The sequence below is a fragment of the Acipenser ruthenus genome, chromosome 18 (genome assembly GCF_902713425.1).
Source record: "Acipenser ruthenus chromosome 18, fAciRut3.2 maternal haplotype, whole genome shotgun sequence".
NCBI classification, from domain to species: domain Eukaryota; kingdom Metazoa; phylum Chordata; class Actinopteri; order Acipenseriformes; family Acipenseridae; genus Acipenser; species Acipenser ruthenus.
The window spans coordinates 11,474,673-11,499,960 of NC_081206.1; the positions used below are offsets into that span (position 1 = coordinate 11,474,673).

A 25,288-nucleotide genomic window follows, 5' to 3' on the forward strand; every position below is an offset into this window, starting at 1 on the left:
TTTGGTACTAGATAGATCTCATCAAGAGCTTTAATTTGATATATAATATGCCATTTTGACAAAAATGTCACTTAAAGCCCCTCTGGTTCTGAGCCCTTGATATGGTCAATACTGTTTCTTGTGATATAGCTAACTAGGCAGTCACCACTGCAGTGAGAAACACAGTGTTGCAGGGCTTGGACTGCTTCATTCACAAACTGAAAGTTTCACTCTCTAATGTAAAATGACTGTATTTACTCAAATTTAAGTCACCCCTGCATTCAAGTCACATCTCCAAATTTGAAGACCAAAAAAATAAAAATCAAATAATCACCTCTATTACAATTGAACTGGGAAAGTAAACATGTACAGTACGGTACTTCCAGTATTGAACGGCAGTCCTTGCAGTTTACGGTAGCTGGAAAAGGGTAGATTACCTTTAACTTTATTTCAGTTAGTTTTATTGTCCTCCTTTATTTAATTTGGCCATTGTGACATTCTGTCACGTTCACAAGCAAAAATAGCATTTATGATTCCATCTCCATCTTCTGACACACATCTCAGATGCCCCAAATTTATGTTCTGCTGCACAGTCCCTTTTCTTCAGCAAACAAGAGGACTTTTCTTATAAAAGCTGCATCATCAAATTTGCCTAAAGTTTGCCGCGTAGCCATTTGAATATACCTGTACTGTATCAAGAGTAATTGCTGTAGTGGTGGGCATTACTGTGTGCAGTAGCTCTTGTTCAAGCTTGCCAGAATAACTGACATATGCAAATATAAATTGCTCCCCTAACTGAAAAACCCTGAATCAAATCCAGGTCAGCCCCTCCAGATTTGAACTTTGGTCAAAAAGGTGTGTCTTAAATTTGAGTAAATCTGGTACATGAAATAATGTTGCTCACAGAGTAAAATCCTTTCCTTCACAGTCTGAGAGCTATTGCTGGATGTGCGTCTGATTCTGGACAAACATACACCAGTTCCGGACTCACACAGCCTGGTGGAGAATCAGTTATCAGGTAACAAAACAGTTCTGCAAGCATTGTGAACGGATTGCTATCGGTGCCAAGAAGGTGTTCTTTTAAACAAAGTTCCTGTTCCTTTAGCCGGAGAATTTACAATGGATGAAAAAATCTGTTTCACCACAAGGGTGCTCCCTTAGACAAAGTGTTCTCTTAGGAGGTGTTCCTATACGCTGCGACTACTGTACCAGATATCATGTTTTCAAATAAAACTGGCCTTTTGAGACATATATAACAAGTGGAGGTGTGCACCAGATATGATTTATGGAATTATTAGCTACAATCACCAAGAACACCCGAATAGAATAATGATTTCAGAAATGGGTGAGACAAGCTTCAATCTCACTATTTCTGCCCACAATCATCCTGAAATCTGAGGTCACTGGATGCACTTGTAACAATGGGCAGGCTAGTTTGATGTTAATACAGGCCAGAAAGCAGTATCCAGTCCAGACATGGATTGTGGGTACAAGCACAGAGCACATTTATTTTAGTAGTCAAATGCTTCAACCCGTACAGTTCCATTTTATAAGATGTCTCTGAGTCTGGTATTAGTGAGCCGGCTGCAGTAATTTACTCATTCAAGGCACGTCTACACAGCGCTCAGCCTTCTTTGCAACTGAGGAACATTCAGCAACCCAGTAGATGGCGCTAAAGAAGTATCACCATTAGATAGAATCAAGTAGTAAAAGATCATTGTACCTGAAGCTTTACAATATTGACTCCCCCTGTTAAAAAGTGTGTGCCTTTGAACTATTCTGAAAGAAAGAAATGCAATAGAAAAGAAAATCCCTTCTTAGGTAGCAGAGCAGTTTGTTCACAGTCCAGTTCGTTTACATTCCCCAATAGGTTCTAAAGGATATAGCGGCAAGAAGTCTTGATTCAGAGATCACGCGGAATCTGTGCCGTCATTGTTATGGCACGTGTTTCCCGGATAAACAAACATAGAAATAATCAGTTTAAATGTATAATACTTTTCATTGTTTTGTAATTTGATGTCAGTGTTACTGTAACTTCAATAAAAACTGACAGTATACATTTTGCTTAATAATACCAATTACTGATAATATTTATCAATATTTAATCATTGTTTTGCTGGTCTCTTGAAGTTTGTATTAATGAGAAATGACTGTATATATAAACCTTAACATGCTTTCCATTATCCAGGATCTGTGCATGCGTTTGCTGTTAAGAATTGCAGATTTTGTCTTCTGTGTTCAAAGTGAATGTACTGCTCATGAAAGATGCTGGATTAGAGCAGGTATCACACACACACACACACACACACACACACACACACTCATGTTTGTATTGCTATCTTTGTGTGGACATTACAATGATTGACATATTAATGACTCCTAATTCCAAGCTATAGAAACTTCCCTGGGCAAAAGACTAGATTTTAAGTAAGATATATTTTGTTATTTCTCCAAATTGTATTTTTTTATTCAGTATTTCTATTGTGGAGACATTTTTTTCCAATTTTGTCCTCCAATGGTTTGAAGACTATACATACACACACATTTGTTTCTAGTGTTTATGAGGACTTTTTATTGGCTCCCCTAATGTGTACATTTCTTATTCTAAACTCCAGAGAGGCATGGATCACTATAATACAGAAAATTTGGGTAAATAGTCCTGATTCTCTTCTAAAACTATTTTATGTTTTAAATGTTTATACATTACAGGATAATGGCCTATGCCCTCATAAAGTAGGTTTTGTCTGGTTTTCTTAGCTTGGGGGAACATTTTTTTTAACCCTGTGCACTGTTTTTCTGCCCCTTATTGCAGGGAAAGTGGGAGCCCTATTAGTTCCATGATCAACAAGACCACGAGAACTCATACTGGCATTCAGCCGATCCACAGGACCTTCTCATGGATTTGAACCGGCGACGTTCCCCGGCGTTGAGGCTTGTGGGGCTGCACTGGAGTCTGTGCTGGTGTGAAGACCCCTATCTGCAGCAGTGGCATCTGTCATAGCGCTCTTTCCTTCTCTCCAAGACCCCGAGACACCCCTGGAGAAGGACACAAGAGGAGAACTCATGAGGAACGCACAGAACTGCCCCCTTCTGTCAGCTTCAAACAGAAAGTTACAATACTAACTCTTTAAAGGGGTGATACTGTATATCACATCATTTTGTTAAGGAATTAAATTTGACTATCGGTGTATGGATTATTTGTTAATTATTATTAATACACACCCCTCTGTCGGGTTCTCTATCCCTAATACTGTTAATGCCACATTTTTCATTGACCTCTTATAACAGAGACAATGCTACTCCGAGTGGTTAAAGGAATCAGCTTTGAAGATATGCTGAAAGAACTGAGGGCAGTTTGTTTCACACTATTCTCTAGTTTTCATTTGGAGACATATTAAAGAGATACTTCATAATGTGTTCTTTCAATCCTACTTCATTTGACAGGTCACTCATTTTACTTTATTAACCTGTAACAACTAGCTATCAAGCATGACCACAGAGTGCCTACATGTGAACCTGCTGTAGGACTCTTGTCTGTTTAAAAAAAACAGAAACATTTCACTACAGTTTTTTTCAGTTGCTAAAATCATGTTTATGAAACCATTGGCGCAATTTTCAAAATGCTAAACACAAAACTCCAAACTGAGTTGCAGAAATCTAATTGTTTTGGAACCCCAAATATTTTGTATTTGATTACATACAAATGATATTATATTTCAAATGTTTATATCTGTTTTTCGAAATGCTTCACTCTAATTGCTCATCACATTCACATTGTGAAAATGCAAATAGAATTAATTGACAATCATCCCAACACCACATAAAAGGCTGTGTAGACAGCATGCAGTTTGTGATAACATGGAGCAGGCTGCAGGTCAAGATGCTAGGCGAGGACGAGGCCAGGGACAGGGACAACGTCAAGGAAGACGAGATGAAGTACGACCAAAAAGAGTTACCGTGTCGAATGAAATCACAGCAACAGTTGCTGACCATGTCATCAACAGAGGCTTGTCAATGTGAGCGGCTGGGCTGATTGTCCAACCTAATATGAAAAGGTCAACAGTAGCCTCTATCATCCGGACGCTCCATACAGAGAACCGGTAAGTGTATAGAACATGTACCCAGTTTGACAGTACATTTACTGACAGCAGGAGTAACCACAGCATGCATATTGTGCTTTGTTTCCAGAATTGAGATAAAGACATGCAGTGATGGCTGCAGTCGATTACTCCCTGATCAGCTGGAGACGGCTGTAGTTGAGATGGTCCGTGCAAAAAATGATATTCACCTCACCGAAATCCAGTGACGCATTGTTGAAGACAACAATGTTTTTGAAGGCGTGAACACCATCAGTCTCCCTGCAATGGCTCAGATTCTACAAAGGCACCAAGTGACTAACGATGAACCAAATTGACTTGGTGCCTTTTGAAAGAAATAATCCCAACAGCGAGCCGAGTACGTTCAAGTAAGAACACTATATTCATGCCTCAATATACTGCAATACAAGTGCATACACAGGTACAGTAATGTTCTTATGATACTGTTAGTATGTGAGTTTGGTACAGATACTGTAATACTGTGGTAGTACTGTGAGTTGATATGGATCAGTAAACCCAACTGTGCATCTCTATTTTCAGAAGGTAATGGAGCTGAATGCGAACATCTATCAGCACAAACACATTTTTGTTGATGAGGCTGGCTTCAACTTGGCCAAAACACGAAAATGAGGCAGGAACATCATCAGCCAGCGTGTGACAACTCCAGTCCCAGGGCAGAATATTCAAGCATTACATAGAGTTAACTTCCTCCATTTGTGTTGCACACTTGACAGTGTAACAGTTGCAGGTGTGCTCCATGTGTCCTTGAGTTAAATCCAGTAAATGAGCGTTTGCTTGTATTCAGATCCTGGATTTTAGTTATCAAGTTTGTTATGCTTCATTGGTGACATGCTGCCGATGCTGTGCTGTCAAAGGGAGCCTTTGTGCTGTTTGTTTCTTAAAAGAAGGCTTTTAGATTTTTACATTTTTTTTTACCTCTTAGCAATGATTGCATTGTTACTGGTTCACCTTGCGCTATGCTGAAGATAATCTGGTGCTTTGTTTTCGTTCAGGATATGTCGATTTTTCAAATAAACCCTATCCATTCCTGATATCTAATCCCCTTCTGAGCTGACTATCACACAGTCTGATTACAGTTAAACCATCGGTGTGAATCTAACAAACAAAACACCAATCAGGTACTGATTCGATTGTGTTGGTTTAAAGTAATCAAGCAAAAAACGAATGACACTTTTAAATGAAAAAAAAAACGTTAAATCGTTTGTATACCTTAATTCGAGACGGTAGCATTTCTCAGAACTGGGGGCGTTTCTACACTGTAGCTGGTAACCCAGTGTCGTGCCATTCATATGAGGCAATAAAGCAAATTCGAAACCGTACAATAAAGGAAAAAGAGGAGGAGCTGTTAAAAGCAGTCTTACAAAACACTTTGCTCTGCTTTCAGTAACCGAGATGCACAGGAAACTGAACAGCAAGAGCTCTGAGCGCTTCATAATGGCATTCTCGACCACAGCGCTGCATAGCAGGGGTGAGTGTTAAAGAGATGATACACTACTGTGAGCTTTGCACGAACAACATACAAACTGCGACAAGACTTGAACGTTGCCAGAAATAAAAAAATAAAAACATGTGTAGTGTTAATATTGTCCTAGGCTGTTATTTGCGCATATTGTTTTCTGAAGGGAAAAACAGACAAACTTCAGCCCACTCACAAGTCCCTAAATGAACTGTACAGTGTTGTTTGTTCCTGGTTTGTTAACTTTTTTACTTGTATTATTTCTGATAAAAGCATGCTAATGAAAGCTAGCAGTGAATATTGTTGTCCTTAGTCAAATCATGGTGTTGGGTTTAGAATAACAGGGTAATACAGAATAACTCATTATTAGTTGTCGTTGTTTTGGTGGTTTTGCGATACCCCATCGCACATACTTTTGATAGGCATTCATTAAACGAAACAGGCTATTGACGCTTTGGAGAGGCTCAACAAATACATGTTTATATTACTCACAGCCAGCATTGCGGTGATATACATTCTATAATAATAATAATAATAATAATAATAATAATAATAATAATAATAATAATAATAATAATAATAATAATAATAATTGCCACACCTTTAAAAGCAGGCAATACTTTAAAATAGCAGTCAGCCCAGTTTATGCATCGATATATCTTTAGCCTAATCATTCTCTAGCATGGATATTTAAAGAATTGAAAATACATTTAAAAAGCATTATACTTTCAAAATTACATCATCTTAATAAAATGTTGAAATCAATGTGCAATTCTATTTATTCAACTGTGTATTTAGAATATTTTAATATGTATCGCAATTATTATACATGTCGTTTTTAGGGTAACCCCGATGACAGATTGACACGCTGTCCTTCCAAAAAACGAGAGACTTATATTTGAACAGTATTGTAAAACTGAACAGCAAGATGAAAATGGAATGTCAATTTGAAAAAGAACAAGCAATTGATATACTGCTGATTACTGGCTCCAAAAAAGAAATCTGCCTCAAAAACGTTTGTTTTCTTTCAAAGTAATATATTACTGATTAATTATTACATTTATACTACTTTTACCAATAATAATAAATACATATCCAAAAAGATAATACAAGTTTTGCAATTGGGTTTTAATGCTAGTAAAGTTGAGAAAATGAACGAGGCGTGAGGAAAAGTTATCTGCACACAGGTGCTTCTGCAAGCTGCAAATACTGCAGGATTTCTAACTAAAGTAACACAAAGTAATCTCCATTACTTTTGGCCATGAAAAGTAATCCGATTATTTGTCAATGTTACACTTTTAAAAAATAAATACTGTAAAAACGTTATCTTATTACAAGTAGCTGGTTAACGTAACGTGTTACCCTCCTGATAAGACAAACTTCTGTGTAAACTGGGCCAAAAGAATCTGTATTACATCCAGTTGTTCATATACTGTAGTATTATGGGGTGCCATGTGTAAAAAAAAAAACAAAAAAACGTTAATATTTTAACATGTCTTTTTTTTTCCAGATTTAACTTAAATCTTGTATTTTTTCACCAGATTTATAAATGTTGTGAAAATATATAAATATTTTTTAAATGTGTACATTCAGATATAATTTATAAATCGAATTACAAGATTTAACATTTAGCTAAATATTTAACTAAATATTAAATCTCTTAAGATTTGGCCAGCTAAATCTGGAGTTTGTATTCAAATGAGCCCCACCCGATTTGTGCTTTCACGCGATTTTATTGGCTATTGTAATGCTAATCAGGAAATATGCAAATCTCAGCATACAAGAGTCAATCAAATCGCCTGAAAGCACAAAGCGGGTGGAGCTCATTTGCATACAAACTCCAGATAAATGTTAAATCTTGGTAAGAGATTTAAGATTTAGTTAAATATTTATTATTATTATTTATTTCTTAGCAGACGCCCTTATCCAGGGCGCCTTCCAATTGTTACAAGATATCACATTATTTTTACATACAATTACCCATTTATACAGTTGGGTTTTTTACTGGAGCAATCTATGTAAAGTACCTTGCTCAAGGATACAGCAGCAGTGTCCCCCACCTGGGATTGAACCCACAACCCTCCGGTCAAGAGTCCAGAGCCCTAACCACTACTACACACTGCTGCCCCTTTACCTAAATGTTAAATCTTGTTCAGAGATTTAATATTTAGTTAAATATTTATAAATTATATCAATGTACACATTTTTTTTTTTTTTAAATATATTTTCTCAACATTTATAAATCTGGGGGAAAAATACAAGATTTAAGTTAAATCTGGGAAAAAATACAAGATTTAAGTTAAATCTGGAAAAAAAGACATGTTCAAATCTTACCATGTTTTTTACACATATGGATCCCCATATAGTATTATTTCACAGTAAATTAAACTTCCCCACATTTTATGTCATGGTGAAAACGGAATTAAAAGTATAGACGTTATTTTCATTCTGAGGAACTCCTGCTCTTCCTCCACTAGTTTCAAGATGCGTTTCCCTCTTACTGGGATCATATACTTGTATTGTAACACTTGAAATGTATTTGCTTACGATTGTAAGTCGCCCTGGATAAGGGCGTCTGCTAAGAAATAAATAATAATAATAATAATAATAATAATAATAATAATAATAATAATTTCTGAGTGAACTGTGAGACATTTTGCATTGGTAAAGTCATAGCTAGGAGATTTGTTTATATGCCATATAAAGTGTGACATTGGTGAAAGTGTTCTAGAGACGTGTGCAACATTTTCATAAATACCAGACGTTATTATGAATATACTGCAGTTATACAAATGCATTGTGAATGAGGCCGCTTTTAAAACACGCTTTTAGATTGGATTTTATACTGGAACTGAAACTAATATAATTGTTTAAAGCATATCTCAAGATGCTAGTCCTGTTAGCTTTTAGAAAACATCCTGGGTGTTCTACTGGGAACCACAAGGCTCATAATCTCGCCCTGATTCCTACATTTCATTTAAGTGTGACGTTGTTTCTTCTTCACATCGGAATTCTAAATGGTGTTTTTTCCATTCAGTTGAAAATTCTGTAAAAAAAATTGATTAAAAAAAATAATTGTCTCTTTTGTATAACATCAATAGTGGATTATTGAAAATAGGAGCTGTATAGGGCCCTTGTTGGAGAATACTAACGTTATAAAAAGCAAACATTATGAATATAATGTGAACCACCTGTGTTGTTAATGTAGGTTCCTGTTTATTTGTATTTAAGCCAAGTAAACATATACTGTGCCCATGGGCGTCCACAGGGGAGGGCTAGGGGGGCACTTGCGACATTAAAGAACTCACACACTCAGACAACCAAAGCACGAAGAAATCAGGACCAGTAAGGTACATTATTAGATCAAATCATTGTACTCTGTATTTGTTGATGTTCGTTAGTCTGAATTTGATAATATGGAGGCACATTTACAGTATTGGTTTTCATCAGATGTTGTTGTTTTAGCTGATTTCTGTGCACATATCTGTGCTTTACCTTTCTACTGCATGTATAACAATGTAAGCTTTGATTTCCTGTGCTTCTACTCATAGATTCAATGCTACTCTGAGGGTATTACAGTATAAATGGAACTGTTCATTACAGCACAGGGTTGAGTTGGCTTTACTGTTAAACACCAGGTTTTGCATTTTGTCTCTTCACGTGGTCGAATTCCTTCCAGTCAGATGTGCAGTTTGTTTTTTTTTTTTTTTTAAGAGGAAGTTTTTAGGGTAGGAAGGGGATGACCCAAAGATGGTGCTTTTACTGGTAATACAAAAATATTAATATTCGGTGTTTAAAAAACGCTGCATTTATAGAGAATTTCTGTAAATGTCTAATGGTGAAACGTCACATCTGTAAAAATAAATAATATTATTATGTACTGCTAATATAGTTATTCATTATAAATAACGTGTTTAATCAGGAAACTTGTTTTCATGTCTTCTACAATAAAATCCTTTTTATACTTTTTACCCAAGTCACTAAATTATGCTGAGTGTAATGAAATGGCTTTCTGCTGGCCATTTACAAGATTATAATCTTGTGCCTCTAGTGAGGCGTGTCAGTGCTGCGGCTCTGAGCCACACAAACCTATGTGTGATGACTATCATAGTGCCATGCTGTTTAAGTGTGTGTGTGTGTGTGTGTGTTTGTTCTAATAGTTCAGTTAGCTTGGAGCAGTGTGTTTGACATGCACTGTATAATTCAGTTAGCTTGGAGCAGTGTGTTTGACAAGCACTGTGTTATTCAGTTAGCTTGGAGCAGTGTGTTTAACACGCACTGTGTTATTCAGTTAGCTTGGAGCAGTGTGTTTAACACGCACTGTGTTATTCAGTTAGCTTGGAGCAGTGTGTTTGACACGCACTGTGTTATTCAGTTAGCTTGGAGCAGTGTGTTTGACACGCACTGTGTTACTGCACTATGTCAGTAGGTGGCATGTTTTGTTTTATAGTTAACACTTCCTGCTCTACTTGGTTGTGGTTGCAAAGTATATTTATAATTGTTTCAAGTATTGTGGCTGCTTTTTTCATGTTCCTGTGTGGTTAAAATAATTCTATAGCTGTGGAGACAGTAGCTCAAGTGTATTCTTAAATTCCCCTTACTGTGCAGCACATTCTGTGCTCTTGAATTAATAAAGATCGACAAGTGGAAACCCTACCTGAAAATGATAAGGATCTCTGCTGCCATCCAGACCTATGCCGGCTTCATTCTGAGCTGTAAATGTAAATGAGGCTTAGAAATTTAATAATTACACCGTGTAACATTTTTTTTTTTTTTTTTTGTTCCTGGGTAGTAAGTGTTATTTCCTAATTGCTTATGCCTCAAAAGTATAGAAAATGGCTATTATTCCCCACAAACTTTGCTTTTGTAACCAGGACAGTGATATTTTGAAATGTACCTATTTCCAATGAGAAAACGGGCGAATTTGTGTCTTTTCGTTCACATAAAGTCAGAAAAAAACAACATATGAATCCAAATTAACATGTATTTATACTAAAGTAATACAAAAATGACTACAAAAGATTTAGAAGTGAGTAGTTTTTCGAGATTTACGATTATACTGTAAATCACTTTCACGAATCAGCCCCCAAATGTAGTCTCCCATCATGTTCTCGTTATACTGTCCTTGGTAGCGGCGTTCAAAGTCCAGCATATCCTGGTGGAAGTGCTCGCCTTGCTCCTCCGAGTACGCTCCCATGTTCTCCTTGAATTTATCAAGATGAGCATCAAGGATATGGCCTTTGGGACAGCAGAGACACCAAGGCGCACTACCACAGGCGGGACTGGCCACAGCGGACCGAGTTCTCTGTGGGGAGGAACAACGTCAAGTGGGAGCCACTGGTGGACCCCCGGAAGGTGCTGATGCCACCACTGCACATCAAATTGGGCCTTATGAAACAATTTGTCAGAGCTCTAGATAAGGAGTCGGCAGCCTTCAAGTACCTTCAAGACTTCTTCCCTAAGCTGTCTGAGGCAAAGGTCAAAGCCAGTGTCTTCATTGGACCACAGATAAAGAAGATCCTGGAGTGCAATGAATTCCCCAAGAAGCTCACTAGTAAGGAGAAAGCGGCTTGGAACAGCTTTGTCGCAGTGGTTCGGGGCTTCCTGGGCAATCACAAGGCCGAAAACTATGTGGAGCTGGTTGAGACTGGTGAAGAACTACGGCACAATGGGCTGTAGGATGTCCCTCAAAGTCCATATCCTTGATGCTCATCTTGATAAATTCAAGGAGAACATGGGAGCGTACTCGGAGGAGCAAGGCGAGCGCTTCCACCAGGATATACTGGACTTTGAACGCCGCTACCAAGGACAGTATAACGAGAACATGATGGGAGACTACATTTGGGGGCTGATTCGTGAAAGTGATTTACAGTATAATCGTAAATCTCGAAAAACTACTCACTTCTAAATCTTTTGTAGTCATTTTTGTATTACTTTAGTATAAATACATGTTAATTTGGATTCATATGTTGTTTTTTCTGACTTTATGTGAATGAAAAGACACAAATTCGCCCGTTTTCTCATTGGAAATAGGTACATTTCAAAATATCATTGTCCTGGTCACAAAAGCAAAGTTTGTGGGGAATAATAGCCATTTTCTATACTTTTGAGGCATAAGCAATTAGGAAATAACACTTAATACCCAGGAACAAAAATTGTGTTACATAGTGTTATTATGCGATACAAAACTACGTTACCCCGATTAGTTTTAAACACCTCCCCCCCCCCGAATTATTTCTGTGGACGCCCATGACTGCCGTGTTTTTAAAGAATTTACCACCACGCTATGTTTGTGCCATTTTGTGCACCACTCATTTGTGTGCAACAGAACTTCAAAGAGAAACAGGAAACTGAAAGAAGGTGCACCTAGGAGTTATTTATTTAAAGCTTTTTAAAATCAACAAAACAATGTTTTCTTTATGTATTTAGTAATGTCAGCATGGTGAAATACATAAATACACTTCCAGTTCCACAAATGTGTCCCCCTTACGTAATAAGAATAATGTACAGTGGTACCCCGAACACCTTCTATAGTGTGTATAATATTTTAACACTGGGGTGGAAACATTACTGTTCTTAGTACATGGCTGCTTCATTTCTGTAGAGGGTTTCTATCGCATTGCGACATCATTGTGCAGCTCAGTGTTGCACACAGCAGTCAGAACTTGGATGGCTGTTTTTGCCCAAATGAGACTCCCCTTTTAACATAACATATTATAACCCATCAATACAACAAGATGTCAGGAACCCACATCCACCGTCATTACTACAAATCCAGAATTAAAATGAGCTGCACTCGCCCATCCCTAGAGACATTTCGGTGTGTGTTGCTTATGGTTTATAGTTTTAAACTACGGTTTCCTGTGGAAACAGAAGGACGCAGCCTGTGCTGTTGATGGTCCATTATGTCCCTTGCCTGCCTCGAGCACTTAACCCTCCTCGCTTGCGGAGATGGGGAGCGGCTACGAGGGGTCGAATCCAAGCCTGTGTGCAGGGAATATCCTGCGACGGGCTCTGGGACAACTGGAGGAGTGGAGTGACTGGGGCCCCAAGGGCCGCTGAGGGCTCGGCCACAGGGTATGGAGCCTCCATCCCCGTGGCCCTAGTCAGCCTATTGCGAAGCACCCAGGGCTGAAAAGCCGCTCAGATGTCACAAAAACAGCAGGGGAACTGCATTCAAAAACACACAGTTCAATATCACAGGTCTTACCTTACCGTAAGTGAGAGGCAAAAGAGAAAATGGCTTCCATGGATTGACTGTTTAATCCCTCGGTAGGCGGGACCGAGGACGTCACCGCAGGAAGGGGCCTATCGGCAGCTCTGATATAAAGATCTCAGTAATACCATAAGTATGTTGGTGGTCGTCTTCAAATTGAAAGGGAAACAGAATCTATATCCCCAGAATCTGATATTACCAATAACATGGTGTAGCAGGGTGATTGCCCTGCACATTGGGAAATTTGTGTTGGTGTAACTTATATGGGGAAATGGATTTATTGTGTGTGCATTTTGGAGTTGTTTTGTTTGATGAATTGATTGTTAACAGAAGGGAGCTCGATTGAGACTTGCTGCCTGCCAGGCAGAGGAAGGGCAGCAAGTGATTGACTGTGCTGGTCCTCAATCAGCAGGTGGGCGGGTCTCGACTGAGTGTCCGTTGGCATAAAAACATCTGGTGAGGATCGCTGTGGGCGACTGCAACACCATGCTACAGAGGGGAGCTGCGTATACTCAGGAGGAGAGCGTCCGCTCTGTAGGAACGACAGCTATGCAACCCTGAAACTGCAACACAGTGCTTGTGAAGGCAGTGCCCAGCCGAGGCCGTATGGAGAAGCAGGAGTCATCGTAAGAATACCGGCTCATAAGTAGGTTACTTTAGGGGATAGTGATCCCAAGTAATGTATAGCGAGGGTTACGTAGTGTAGCCGGTTCCTGGACGCCTCGTTTATAAGGCTAGCACTCGCCCTGTGGGGCACCTTTTATTTGTAGTTTTTGTACTGTGTTTTATTTTGCTTTTTGTACAGCCTGCTGCTGTGTGTGTCCTCTGTGCGCCACCATCATTGGTAGCGTCACATGACCCGTTAGTTTACTTTCGTTCTTTTGTGTTAATAAATCCTGCGCGCCTGAGTGGCGTTTCAACGCCATCTCCCATGTCTCTCTGTCTTGCCTATCAGCGGTTACCCACACAAGTGACACAATACCTTGTCACAAATGGTCATTTTTGTTAGTACCAAGTTGAATGACAATTGGATAGGTGTTTTTCCAGATATATGAAGAAATTGATGAATTGTGACATACATGCATACTTGCGTATGTACAACCCCTCAACTGTATCCCCTTCACGGGAGATTTCATCCCCAGCACCAGAATAAAATGGCAATAATGAGTTTCTGGGCTACAAAGCCAAAATAAATGTGTGTCGCCTGATATACAATAATATGCTCACCTGAAGGATCTCTGTGTGGTTGTTCAACTCCACCCCATGACATCCTACACTTAGATAGGGTGCTATTCTCTCCACTGCTGTACGCAAGTAGCTTTTTTATTAGAGAAAATTTCCCTTATTAAGCTTTGTAGTTCGTTGGAAAGTCCCACATAAAAAAACAGACATGGAACATTTTCACTTCCTGTAGAGCGCTGTGATCAGACCATGTGACCTTCAGCATAGAAATGATTGCACTAGTGATTATACAGTGCCAGTTAAACTTCTGCCTACATGTAGTATTGGTAAAGCTGTCCTGAAAAAGCAACGTGCACTCAGTTAAAAGTGCTTCTGCTAATGCTAAACACAAGTAAGAAACAAAATAGTTCAAAGCCTTGGTTATCACTCGTAGGAATTCTGAGCAGAACAACTGAAAATAAAAGACCTCAGAGAAGAGGAAAGAAGCATCTGAAACGCAGATAAAGGGAAACGACTGAGAAAGACTTCTAGCTTAAATGTGTGTCATTGAATATTTCTAAATTCAGCACGTTTCATAGTTCTGACTGATAATACACAGTGCTAGGCATTCATGGATTAAACATTAGAATATTCCTTCATTTTAAGACCAGTACCCCATCAGATGACATCTAAAGAAAGGAGAGAAACACTCTTCTGTACAGAACTTTACTTCACACTTCATTTATGCATGGGTTTCCTTTGCATCTTTTTGATCCAGTCTGTTATATGAATGAACATGAACGTGGTCATTTGTGTCAATGAATATCTTTCAAGCCGTGTTTGTTCAGTATTTGAATATTTGTACCAGCACTGTACTTCATTGACTTTCAAAGACAGAACCATCAATTACAATGCATATTTGTTATCATTAGTCCAAAATAAAAATGTACAATTATTTGATTAGAAAATTGAGCATTCAGTGTATCCTCATTGGGAATCTGCATCATCCCCCTTGGGGTATAGCCCTGAACCTTGATACTAAAGCACTTACTGCAGGATTATTATGCACACGTTTTTTGGTGATACCTTTTAAAAAGAATCAGCTCAAATATGTACAATATATCCACTAGCTTTCGAACGCACAAGAGTGCCTTCTTCAGGTGAGAAATGGAAACAGAAGACCATGAAAATCTGAAAAATTAAAATAGAAAAATATTCAATTAAAACATCTTGTATGTGGAGCAGCTATTCACTCTTCCTGCCTGCTATTGACATTCATTCAGAGTGTTGCCAGGAGAGTTATTACAGGGTCAGTGCAATGGGAAGTAGGGTTCATTTGTAATGTCTCTCCTCTCCTCTCCCCTCCTCTCTCTCTCTTAAGAATTAAAACTTAAAAACGACATTGGAAGTTCTTTACATTTGAATCCATTCAGATTTATGACAAAATCACAATAAAACATGACCGAACCTTTGTTTTCAAGGCTTTAGACAACACATTGGTGTGCTGGACTTGTAACACGTTGGTGTGCTTGACTTGACTGGCAGCTCTGCCTCAGAACGTGAGGTGTTTGAAGTTATGGCTGGAAGGTACAGCACAGATTTCACCCCCATCCAATCTGCTCGCATGAAAACCATGTCTGTGTCAAGAGAGCGGGCACACAACATTGTTTCTCAGCAGTTGTTTTTCATGGTGTTTGTTTCTCAGCAGTGACCCTGTTCTAGTTGTTTTTCATGGTGTTTGTTTCTCAGCAGTGACCCTGTTCTAGTTGTTTTTCATGGTGTTTGTTTCTCAGCAGTGACCCTGTTCAAGTTGTTTTTCATAGTGTTTGTTTCTCAGCAGTGACCCTGTTCTAGTTGTTTTTCATAGTGTTTGTTTCTCAGCAGTGACTCTGTTCTAGTTGTTTTTCATGGTGTTTGTTTCTCATCAGTGACCCTGTTCTAGTTGTTTTTCATGGTGTTTATTTCTCAGCAGTGACCCTGTTCTAATTGTTTTTCATGGTGGTGTTTGTTTCTCAGCAGTGACCCTGTTCTAGTTGTTTTTCATGGTGGTGTTTGTTTCTCAGCAGTGACCCTGTTCTAGTTGTTTTTCATGGTGTTTGTTTCTGAGCAGTGACCCTGTTCTAATTGTTTTTCATGGTGGTGTTTGTTTCTCAGCAGTGACCCTGTTCTAGTTGTTTGTCATGGTGTTTGTTTCTCAGCAGTGACCCTGTTCTAATTGTTTTTCATGGTGGTGTTTGTTTCTCAGCAGTGACCCTGTTCTAGTTGTTTGTCATGGTGTTTGTTTCTCAGCAGTGACCCTGTTCTAGTTGTTTTTCATGGTGGTTGTTTCTCAGCAGTGACTCTGTTCTAGTTGTTTTTCATGGTGTTTGTTTCTCAGCAGTGACTCTGTTCTAGTTGTTTTTCATGGTGGTGTTTGTTTCTCAGCAGTGACCCTGTTCTAATTGTTTTTCATGGTGGTGTTTGTTTCTCAGCAGTGACCCTGTTCTAGTTGTTTTTCATGGTGTTTGTTTCTCAGCAGTGACCCTGTTCTAGTTGTTTTTCATGGTGTTTGTTTCTGAGCAGTGACCCTGTTCTAGTTGTTTTTCATGGTGTTTGTTTCTCACCAGTGACCCTGTTCTAATTATTTTTCATGGTGGTGTTTGTTTCTCACCAGTGACCCTGTTCTAGTTGTTTTTCATGGTGTTTGTTTCTGAGCAGTGACCCTGTTCTAGTTGTTTTTCATGGTGGTGTTTGTTTCTCATCAGTGACCCTGTTCTAGTTGTTTTTCATGGTGTTTGTTTCTCAGCAGTGACCCTGTTCTAGTTGTTTTTCATGGTGTTTGTTTCTCAGCAGTGACCCTGTTCTAATTGTTTTTCATGGTGGTGTTTGTTTCTCAGCAGTGACCCTGTTCTAGTTGTTTTTCATGGTGGTGTTTGTTTCTCAGCAGTGACCCTGTTCTAGTTGTTTTTCATGGTGTTTGTTTCTGAGCAGTGACCCTGTTCTAGTTGTTTTTCATGGTGTTTGTTTCTCAGCAGTGACCCTGTTCTAATTGTTTTTCATGGTGGTGTTTGTTTCTCAGCAGTGACCCTGTTCTAGTTGTTTTTCATGGTGGTGTTTGTTTCTCAGCAGTGACCCTGTTCTAGTTGTTTTTCATGGTGTTTGTTTCTGAGCAGTGACCCTGTTCTAGTTGTTTTTCATGGTGTTTGTTTCTCAGCAGTGACTCTGTTCTAGTTGTTTTTCATGGTGTTTGTTTCTCAGCAGTGACCCTGTTCTAATTGTTTTTCATGGTGGTGTTTGTTTCTCAGCAGTGACCCTGTTCTAGTTGTTTGTCATGGTGTTTGTTTCTCAGCAGTGACCCTGTTCTAGTTGTTTTTCATGGTGGTTGTTTCTCAGCAGTGACTCTGTTCTAGTTGTTTTTCATGGTGTTTGTTTCTGAGCAGTGACTCTGTTCTAGTTGTTTTTCATGGTGGTGTTTGTTTCTCAGCAGTGACCCTGTTCTAGTTGTTTTTCATGGTGGTTGTTTCTCAGCAGTGACCCTGTTCTAGTTGTTTTTCATGGTGGTTGTTTCTCAGCAGTGACTCTGTTCTAGTTGTTTTTCATGGTGTTTGTTTCTCAGCAGTGACTCTGTTCTAGTTGTTTTTCATGGTGGTGTTTGTTTCTCAGCAGTGACCCTGTTCTAATTGTTTTTCATGGTGGTGTTTGTTTCTCAGCAGTGACCCTGTTCTAGTTGTTTTTCATGGTGTTTGTTTCTCAGCAGTGACCCTGTTCTAGTTGTTTTTCATGGTGTTTGTTTCTGAGCAGTGACCCTGTTCTAGTTGTTTTTCATGGTGTTTGTTTCTCACCAGTGACCCTGTTCTAATTGTTTTTCATGGTGGTGTTTGTTTCTCACCAGTGACCCTGTTCTAGTTGTTTTTCATGGTGTTTGTTTCTGAGCAGTGACCCTGTTCTAGTTGTTTTTCATGGTGGTGTTTGTTTCTCATCAGTGACCCTGTTCTAGTTGTTTTTCATGGTGTTTGTTTCTCAGCAGTGACCCTGTTCTAGTTGTTTTTCATGGTGTTTGTTTCTCAGCAGTGACTCTGTTCTAGTTGTTTTTCATGGTGTTTGTTTCTCAGCAGTGACCCTGTTCTAGTTGTTTTTCATAGTGTTTGTTTCTCAGCAGTGACTCTGTTCTAGTTGTTTTTCACAGTGTTTGTTTCTCAGCAGTGACCCTGTTCTAGTTGTTTTTCATGGTGTTTGTTTCTCAGCAGTGACCCTGTTCTAGTTGTTTTTCATGGTGATTGTTTCTCAGCAGTGACCCTGTTCTTTGTTGTTTTTCATGGTGTTGTTTGTATCTCAGCAGTGACCCTGTTCTAGTTGTTTTTCATGGTGTTTGTTTCTCAGCAGTGACCCTGTTCTAGTTGTTTTTCATGGTGATTGTTTCTCAGCAGTGACCCTGTTCTAGTTGTTTTTCATGGTGTTTGTTTCTCAGCAGTGACTCTGTTCTAGTTGTTTTTCATGGTGTTTGTTTCTCAGCAGTGACCCTGTTCTAGTTGTTTTTCATGGTGTTTGTTTCTCAGCAGTGACCCTGTTCTAGTTGTTTTTCATGGTGTTGTTTCTCAGCAGTGACTCTGTTCTAGTTGTTTTTCATAGTGTTTGTTTCTCAGCAGTGACCCTGTTCTAGTTGTTTTTCATGGTGTTTGTTTCTCAGCAGTGACCCTGTTCTTTGTTGTTTTTCATGGTGGTGTTTGTTTCTCAGCAGTGACCCTGTTCTAGTTGTTTTTCATGGTGTTTGTTTCTCAGCAGTGACCCTGTTCTAGTTGTTTTTCATGGTGGTGTTTGTTTCTCAGCAGTGACCCTGTTCTAGTTGTTTTTCATGGTGTTTGTTTCTCAGCAGTGACCCTGTTCTAGTTGTTTTTCATGGTGGTGTTTGTTTCTCAGCAGTGACCCTGTTCTAGTTGTTTTTCATGGTGTTTGTTTCTCAGCAGTGACTCTGTTCTAGTTGTTTTTCATGGTGTTTGTTTCTCAGCAGTGACCCTGTTCTAGTTGTTTTTCATGGTGATTGTTTCTCAGCAGTGACTCTGTTCTAGTTGTTTTTCATGGTGTTTGTTTCTCAGCAGTGACCCTGTTCTAGTTGTTTTTCATGGTGTTGTTTGTTTCTCAGCAGTGACCCTGTTCTAGTTGTTTTTCATGATGTTTGTTTCTCAGCAGTGACTCGTTCTAGTTGTTTTTCATGGTGATTGTTTCTCAGCAGTGACTCTGTTCTAGTTGTTTTTCATGGTGTTGTTTGTTTCTCAGCAGTGACCCTGTTCTAGTTGTTTTTCATGGTCGTGTTTGTTTCTCAGCAGTGACCCTGTTCTAGTTGTTTTTCATGGTGTTTGTTTCTCAGCAGTGACCCTGTTCTAGTTGTTTTTCATGGTGTTTGTTTCTCAGCAGTGACCCTGTTCTAGTTGTTTTTCATGGTGGTGTTTGTTTCTCAGCAGTGACCCTGTTCTAGTTGTTTTTCATGGTGTTTGTTTCTCAGCAGTGACTCTGTTCTAATTGTTTTTCATGGTGGTGTTTGTTTCTCAGCAGTGACCCTGTTCTAGTTGTTTTTCATGGTGTTTGTTTCTCAGCAGTGACCCTGTTCTAGTTGTTTTTCATGGTGTTTGTTTCTCAGCAGTGACCCTGTTCTAGTTGTTTTTCATGGTGGTGTTTGTTTCTCAGCAGTGACTCTGTTCTAGTTGTTTTTCATGGTGTTTGTTTCTCAGCAGTGACTCTGTTCTAGTTGTTTTTCATGGTGTTTGTTTCTCAGCAGTGACTCTGTTCTAGTTGTTTTTCATGGTGTTTGTTTCTCACCAGTGACCCTGTTCTAGTTGTTTTTCATGGTGTTTGTTTCTCAGCAGCAGGCCTGTTCCAATTGATTTTCATGGTGTTGTCTGTTTCCCACCAGTGACCCTGATCCTGTGTGCCATGGTGCTCCGCAGTATATCTTCCCAGCACCATGACACTGTGACAGCGCAATGTGGAGATACAGTGAGCCTTCCCTGCAGAGCCATCGAGAGGAACAGCCGCTACCGGACAGCCACCTGGTACAAGGTACAGGCAGAATGCAGTGGCCTTGCGTGGCCTCTCTGCCCTGCAGGAGGTGTGACTTAAACCCAGCTTTAGTCTTAGAACCTCGACCTAGACTATACCACCTCACTGATTCAGTCTTAGAACCTAGACCTAGACTATACCACCTCACTGATTCATTCTTAGAACCTCGACCTAGACTATACCACATCACTGATTCAGTCTTAGAACCTCGACCTAGACTATACCACCTCACTGATTCAGTCTTAAAAAATTCAAAAAAGCTTGTCCATTAAATAGAGCTTAAAATGTAAATGTGTCTTTAGCTTACACCATCGCTCAGTACAAAAGAAACATACAGCAGTGTACACACAGCATAGGCGGTGCGTATCAGAGGCTTGGGGAGGCTAAGCGTCCCCAAAATAAATTGCCCAAACCCTCACAAGAATAATAATATTTGTGAGAGAAGATCGATTTTTTTTTTTCCCCACAAGCGCGCAAAGCAGGTCTAACAGACATATTTCTTGTTTTCCTACTGTGCAACCGCCAGACTGCTAGGGCACCTGGGAACTGAAGTCTCTATTAATAACCTGTTTTTTCCAAGCTTCTGAAAAATAGACATTTTATATTTTAATTGTTAGCATTTTTAATTGTTCTAATTAATGTTTGATATTATAGTTTAATCTTTGCTTATTTTCTAAAGCGCTTTGGAATGGCTTGCCATGAAAGGCGCTATATATAATAAATTGATTGATTGATTGAGATGTAATAGGAGGTAAGGAAATTGATTTGAAAGCTTTCGTGTACAATCCTTTAAAGAGAGGGTAGTTCTAAGGTTGCTAGTGCTAATAGGTGGCAACATTTGAATTGGTGTGAAAGCCTTGGTTTGTGCTCTTTTAAAAGCCCCAGTGGTTTGTCAGCCTGCATCCTATTCACTGTCTGTATGTAGCACAGATGCCGAGGCGTCAGTTTTCCGGTTTCCTGAGACATGGCAGCTCACTGAGTTATTGCAGTATGACAGAAGTGTTAAACCACAACCGTCTGTTTAAAGAAAACAAACTTCACTGCTCGTACTGACCAGGTTAACAAAGTAGGACAAATGTTTCCACTGCTCTGAAGGCAAGGGGAGTAAACAAGACTACGCTCATTTTAGTCCTTATAAAACAGGACCCAGTTTTCAAAAGCCTTTCCATGCTTTCAAACCAAGAAGTACATTAGAAGTCAAAGCTCACAAAATGTATGAGAAAATTAGAACAATGCAAAGCCATGCAAGATGCTTTTAAGAAGAAGATTCCCAAATTTCATAACTTCTCTTAAATATTTTGTAAGTTAACCAGGTGTTTGTAGGGTGAAGGGATGTCATTTGGTGGAGGGGACTGCAAAGCAAAGAAATATGACAAATGATGCCTCTTATAATAAGAGAGAGCCGCATGACATATTCACTTATTATCACTTATTGTGCCTCTTTATTGAGAGTAGATCTGGGTTCTGACACTCCAGTATTGCGTTTCTATCATTTTTATCTCCTTGCCTGTTTCTACTTGCTTTGAGCTGGTCTGGAGACTTCTAACTGCACTAAACAGACTTCCTCTCTTGAAAAACAGTTATTTGTCACAGAATGGATATGTTTCTTTAGTATTTATAAGACTGGACTGTAAACCTTGCTTTCTGTATTGCCCTGCAGATGAACTCCACACACCAGACTGGCATTCTCCGCAACGCAGGCAGCAAGGTGACCCCCTACATCCTCTTCAACAGGAAGGCATCGCTGGGGGAGCGAGAGGCACTCGTCCTGCCGGATGTGAGGCCCGGGGACTCAGGGACATATCAGTGCTACCTCTCTGCACAGCTGGGGGGAACCAACCAACAAACAAGCATCCATCTGGAGGTTCAAGGTTCGACTTCTGTTTATGCTTGAAAAGTGTTAGCGTGACTTTTCAATTCTTTCAACATGATGAAACATCAGTTCATTGATCCCTGTAAAATCCTGTGTTTTACTGTTTCCCTCCTCAGAGTGTGTGACTGCCCTGTCCACCTCTCCTGTACAGTGGGTCTCCAGCGCCACCCTGAGCCCGTCTGGTAACACCACTGCCCGCTGTGAGCTCCAGGTGACAGAAGTGTCCATCAGCATGCTAGTCGTTGGTTTTGCTGGTGTGGGTCTGATTAAAGTAGTGCTGTCAGTTTGCATCACAGCGGTAAGTCACTGAACTGATGGGAATTCATATCAGAGCACAGTATCTTGTACTAGACAGTTTAAAGAAAACTGTCTTTGGAAGCCATGCTTCCTGGGTCATTTCCCCTGAAGAGCGAAATTGTACCCACCCCTTCACTGGCTACTTTCCTGTTTTATAACCAATCAGCTGCTTCCCCTATTGACTGACATGCTTTCAGCCAGTAACATGCTTTGACACTGCTGAGGTGTAATGACCCAGGAAGTGCAAACAAATAACCTGAGAATAAGGCATAGAAACTTAGAGCTTCATTTAAGCTATAGTACCAGATACCGTGTTTTAAAATGTAAATACATACAATACAATGTTGTAACTGTAGACTCACGAGATAGTTTTCACGAATGATTTCTGGAATGTTTTCTCTGAATTAAATGCAGTTTGATATTCATGAAACGGTTCTAAATTGGTATCGGTTTCATAAAACTACAGAGTTTAAGAGGAAGTAGCTTCACACGTTATTCTTATTGCTTTTTCACATTTCTAGTACTATTGTACGGAGCCCCTTTCATTCTGCGTGGTCCTGTTGCTCCAGTATTGAGTTCTGATCATTATTCTGTATCAGCCTTTACCTGAGGTGCTCTGAGCTTGTCTGGAGAATCCTACATGCCGGGCCTGAACAGCCTTCCTCATTCCACTCAATTCATGCAACTGTGACTTTCCAACGCTCCTCCATTATATAGACAGCTGGTGGGGCTGACAGGGCAACCAACATGACATTTGAAGCTGCTTATTCGATGACCATGGAGTCTGCTTCTGAAAAAACTGCTGAAAGCTGGAACATGTTTCAGTTTTTTTTTTTAAATACAACACACAAGAGTCCTACAGCAGGTTCACATGTAGGCGCTCTGTGCTCATGCTTGTTAGAGTCCTACAGCAGGTTCACATGTAGGCACTCTGTGGTCATGCTTGATAGCTAGTTGTTACAGGTTAATAAAGTAAAATGAGCGACCTGTCAAATGAAGTAGGATTGAAAGAACACATTATGAAGTATCTCTTTAATGTCTCCAAATGAAAACTAGAGAATAGTGTGAAACAAACTACCCTCAGTTCTTTCAGCATATCTTCAAAGCTGATTCCTTTAACCACTCGGAGTAGCATTGTCTCTGTTATAAGAGGTCACTGAAAAATGTGGGATTAACAGTATTAGGGATAGAGAACCCAACAGAGGGGTGTGTACAAATAATAATTAACAAATAATCCATACACCGATTGTCAAATTTAATTCCTTAACAAAATGACGTGATATACAGCATCACTCCTTTAAAGAGTTATTATTGTAACTTTCTGTTTGAAGCTGACAGAAGGGGGCAGTTCTGTGCGCTCCTCATGAGTTCTCCTCTTGTGTCCTTCTCCAGGGGTGTCTCAGGGTCTTGGAGAGAAGAAAAGAGCGCTATGACAGATGCCACTGCTGCAGATAGGGGTCTTCACACCAGCACAGACTCCAGTGCAGCCCCACAAGCCTCAACGCCGGGGAACGTCGCCGGTTCAAATCCATGAGAAGGTCCTGTGGATCGGCTGAATGCCAGTATGAGTTCTCGTGGTCTTGTTGATCATGGAACTGATAGGGCTCCCACTTTCCCTGCAATAAGGGGCAGAAAAACAGTGCACAGGGTAAAAAAAAATGTTCCCCCAAGCTAAGAAAACCAGACAAAACCTACTTTATGAGGGCATAGGCCATGCCCCTGTAATGTATAAACATACATTTAAAACATAAAATAGAGAATCAGGACTATTTACCCAAATGTTCTTTATTATAGTGATCCATGCCTCTCTGGAGTTTAGAATAAGAAATGTACACATTAGGGGAGCCAATGAAAAGTCCTCATAAACACGACAAACAAACGTGTGTGTATGTATAGTCTTCAAACCATTGGAGGACAAAATTGGAAAAAATGTTTCCACAAAGATATACACTGAATAAGAAAGTAAAATATAAGAAATAGCTAAATAAATCTTATTTAAAATCTAGTCTTTTGCCCCTGGTTTCTATGGCATTAGGAATTAGGAATCATAAATACACACAAAGATAGCAATACAAACGTGTGTGTGTGTGTGTGTGTGTGTGTGTGTGTGTGTGATACCTGCTCTAATCCAGCATCTTTCATGAGCAGTACATTCGCTTTGAACACAGAAGACAAAATCTGCAATTATTCACAGCAAACGCATGCACAGATCCTTGATAATGGAAGGCATGTACATGTACATGTTCCATAAAAGATTTGTTTTACTGTTTCTTACCTTAAAACTCCCGGATTCTGTAAAAGCTGGTATTTACCATTTTTTACCAAAAATTTGGCCCAGCTCAGGCCCATGAAAAAAACAAATTTACGTCAAGAAAATTATATTGAGTAGATATATTTATGTATTTTTTGTAAACATTTATGTAAATAAAACAATAAAACAATTCTACAGTATAAGTTTTTTGTTTACCCGGGAAACACGGCACAGATTCCGCGTGATCTCTGAATCAAGACTTCTTGCCGCTATATCCTTTAGAACCCATTGGGGAATGTAAACCAACTGGACTGTGAACAAACTGCTCTGCTACCTAAGAAGGGATTTTCTTTCTATTGCATTTCTTTCTTTCAGAATAGTTCAAAGGTACCCACTTTTTAACAGGGGGAGTCAGTATTGTAAAGCTACAGGTACAATGATCTTTTACTACTTGATTATTGTACTTTGGTGATATCTAATGGTGATACTTCTTTAGCGCCATCTACTGGGTTGCTGAATGTTTCTCAGTTGCAAAGAAGGCTGAGCGCTGTGTAGACGTGCCTTGGATGAGTAAATTACTGCAGCCGGTTCATGGAACTGTATGGGTTGAAGCATTTGACTACTAAAATAAATGTGCTCTGTGCTTGTATCCACAATCCATGTCTGGACTCTATACTGCCTTCTGGCCTGTATCAAACTAGCCTGCCCATTGTTACAAGTGCATCCAGTGACCTCAGATTTGAGGCTGATTGTGGGCAGAACTAGTGAGATGGAAGCTTGTCTTACCCATTTCTGAAATCATTATTCTATTCAGGTATTCTTGGTGATTGTAGCTAATAATTCCATAAATCATATCTGGTGCACACCTCCACTTGTTATATATGTGTCAAACGGCCAGTTTTAT

The 25,288-nt window shown here is 39.5% G+C and overlaps 2 protein-coding genes across 2 annotated transcripts in view; both read left to right on the top strand.

Annotated features, from left to right (window-relative positions):
• Positions 1–25,288, top strand: part of LOC131698709 (zona pellucida sperm-binding protein 3-like) — a 177,438-nt gene that overhangs the window by 123,788 nt on the left and 28,362 nt on the right. The gene's annotated exons all lie outside the window — the stretch shown is intronic.
• Positions 5,497–24,537, top strand: LOC117426036 (uncharacterized). The gene is made up of 5 exons (XM_034905505.2): positions 5,497–5,565; positions 19,818–19,963; positions 21,624–21,834; positions 21,953–22,134; positions 23,526–24,537. Exons 1-5 carry the CDS (start codon positions 5,532–5,534, stop codon positions 23,586–23,588), a joined length of 636 nt encoding a protein of 211 aa, XP_034761396.2. The 5' UTR covers positions 5,497–5,531; the 3' UTR covers positions 23,589–24,537.

Coding starts and splice junctions, on each gene's coding strand:
- LOC117426036 (XM_034905505.2), top strand. CDS start 5,532: ATGGCATTCTCGACCACAGCGCTGCATAGCAGGG. Junction 19,964..21,623: donor GGACAGCCACCTGGTACAAG/GTACAGGCAGAA, acceptor ATTGCCCTGCAG/ATGAACTCCACACACCAGAC. Junction 22,135..23,525: donor TGTCAGTTTGCATCACAGCG/GTAAGTCACTGA, acceptor GTCCTTCTCCAG/GGGTGTCTCAGGGTCTTGGA.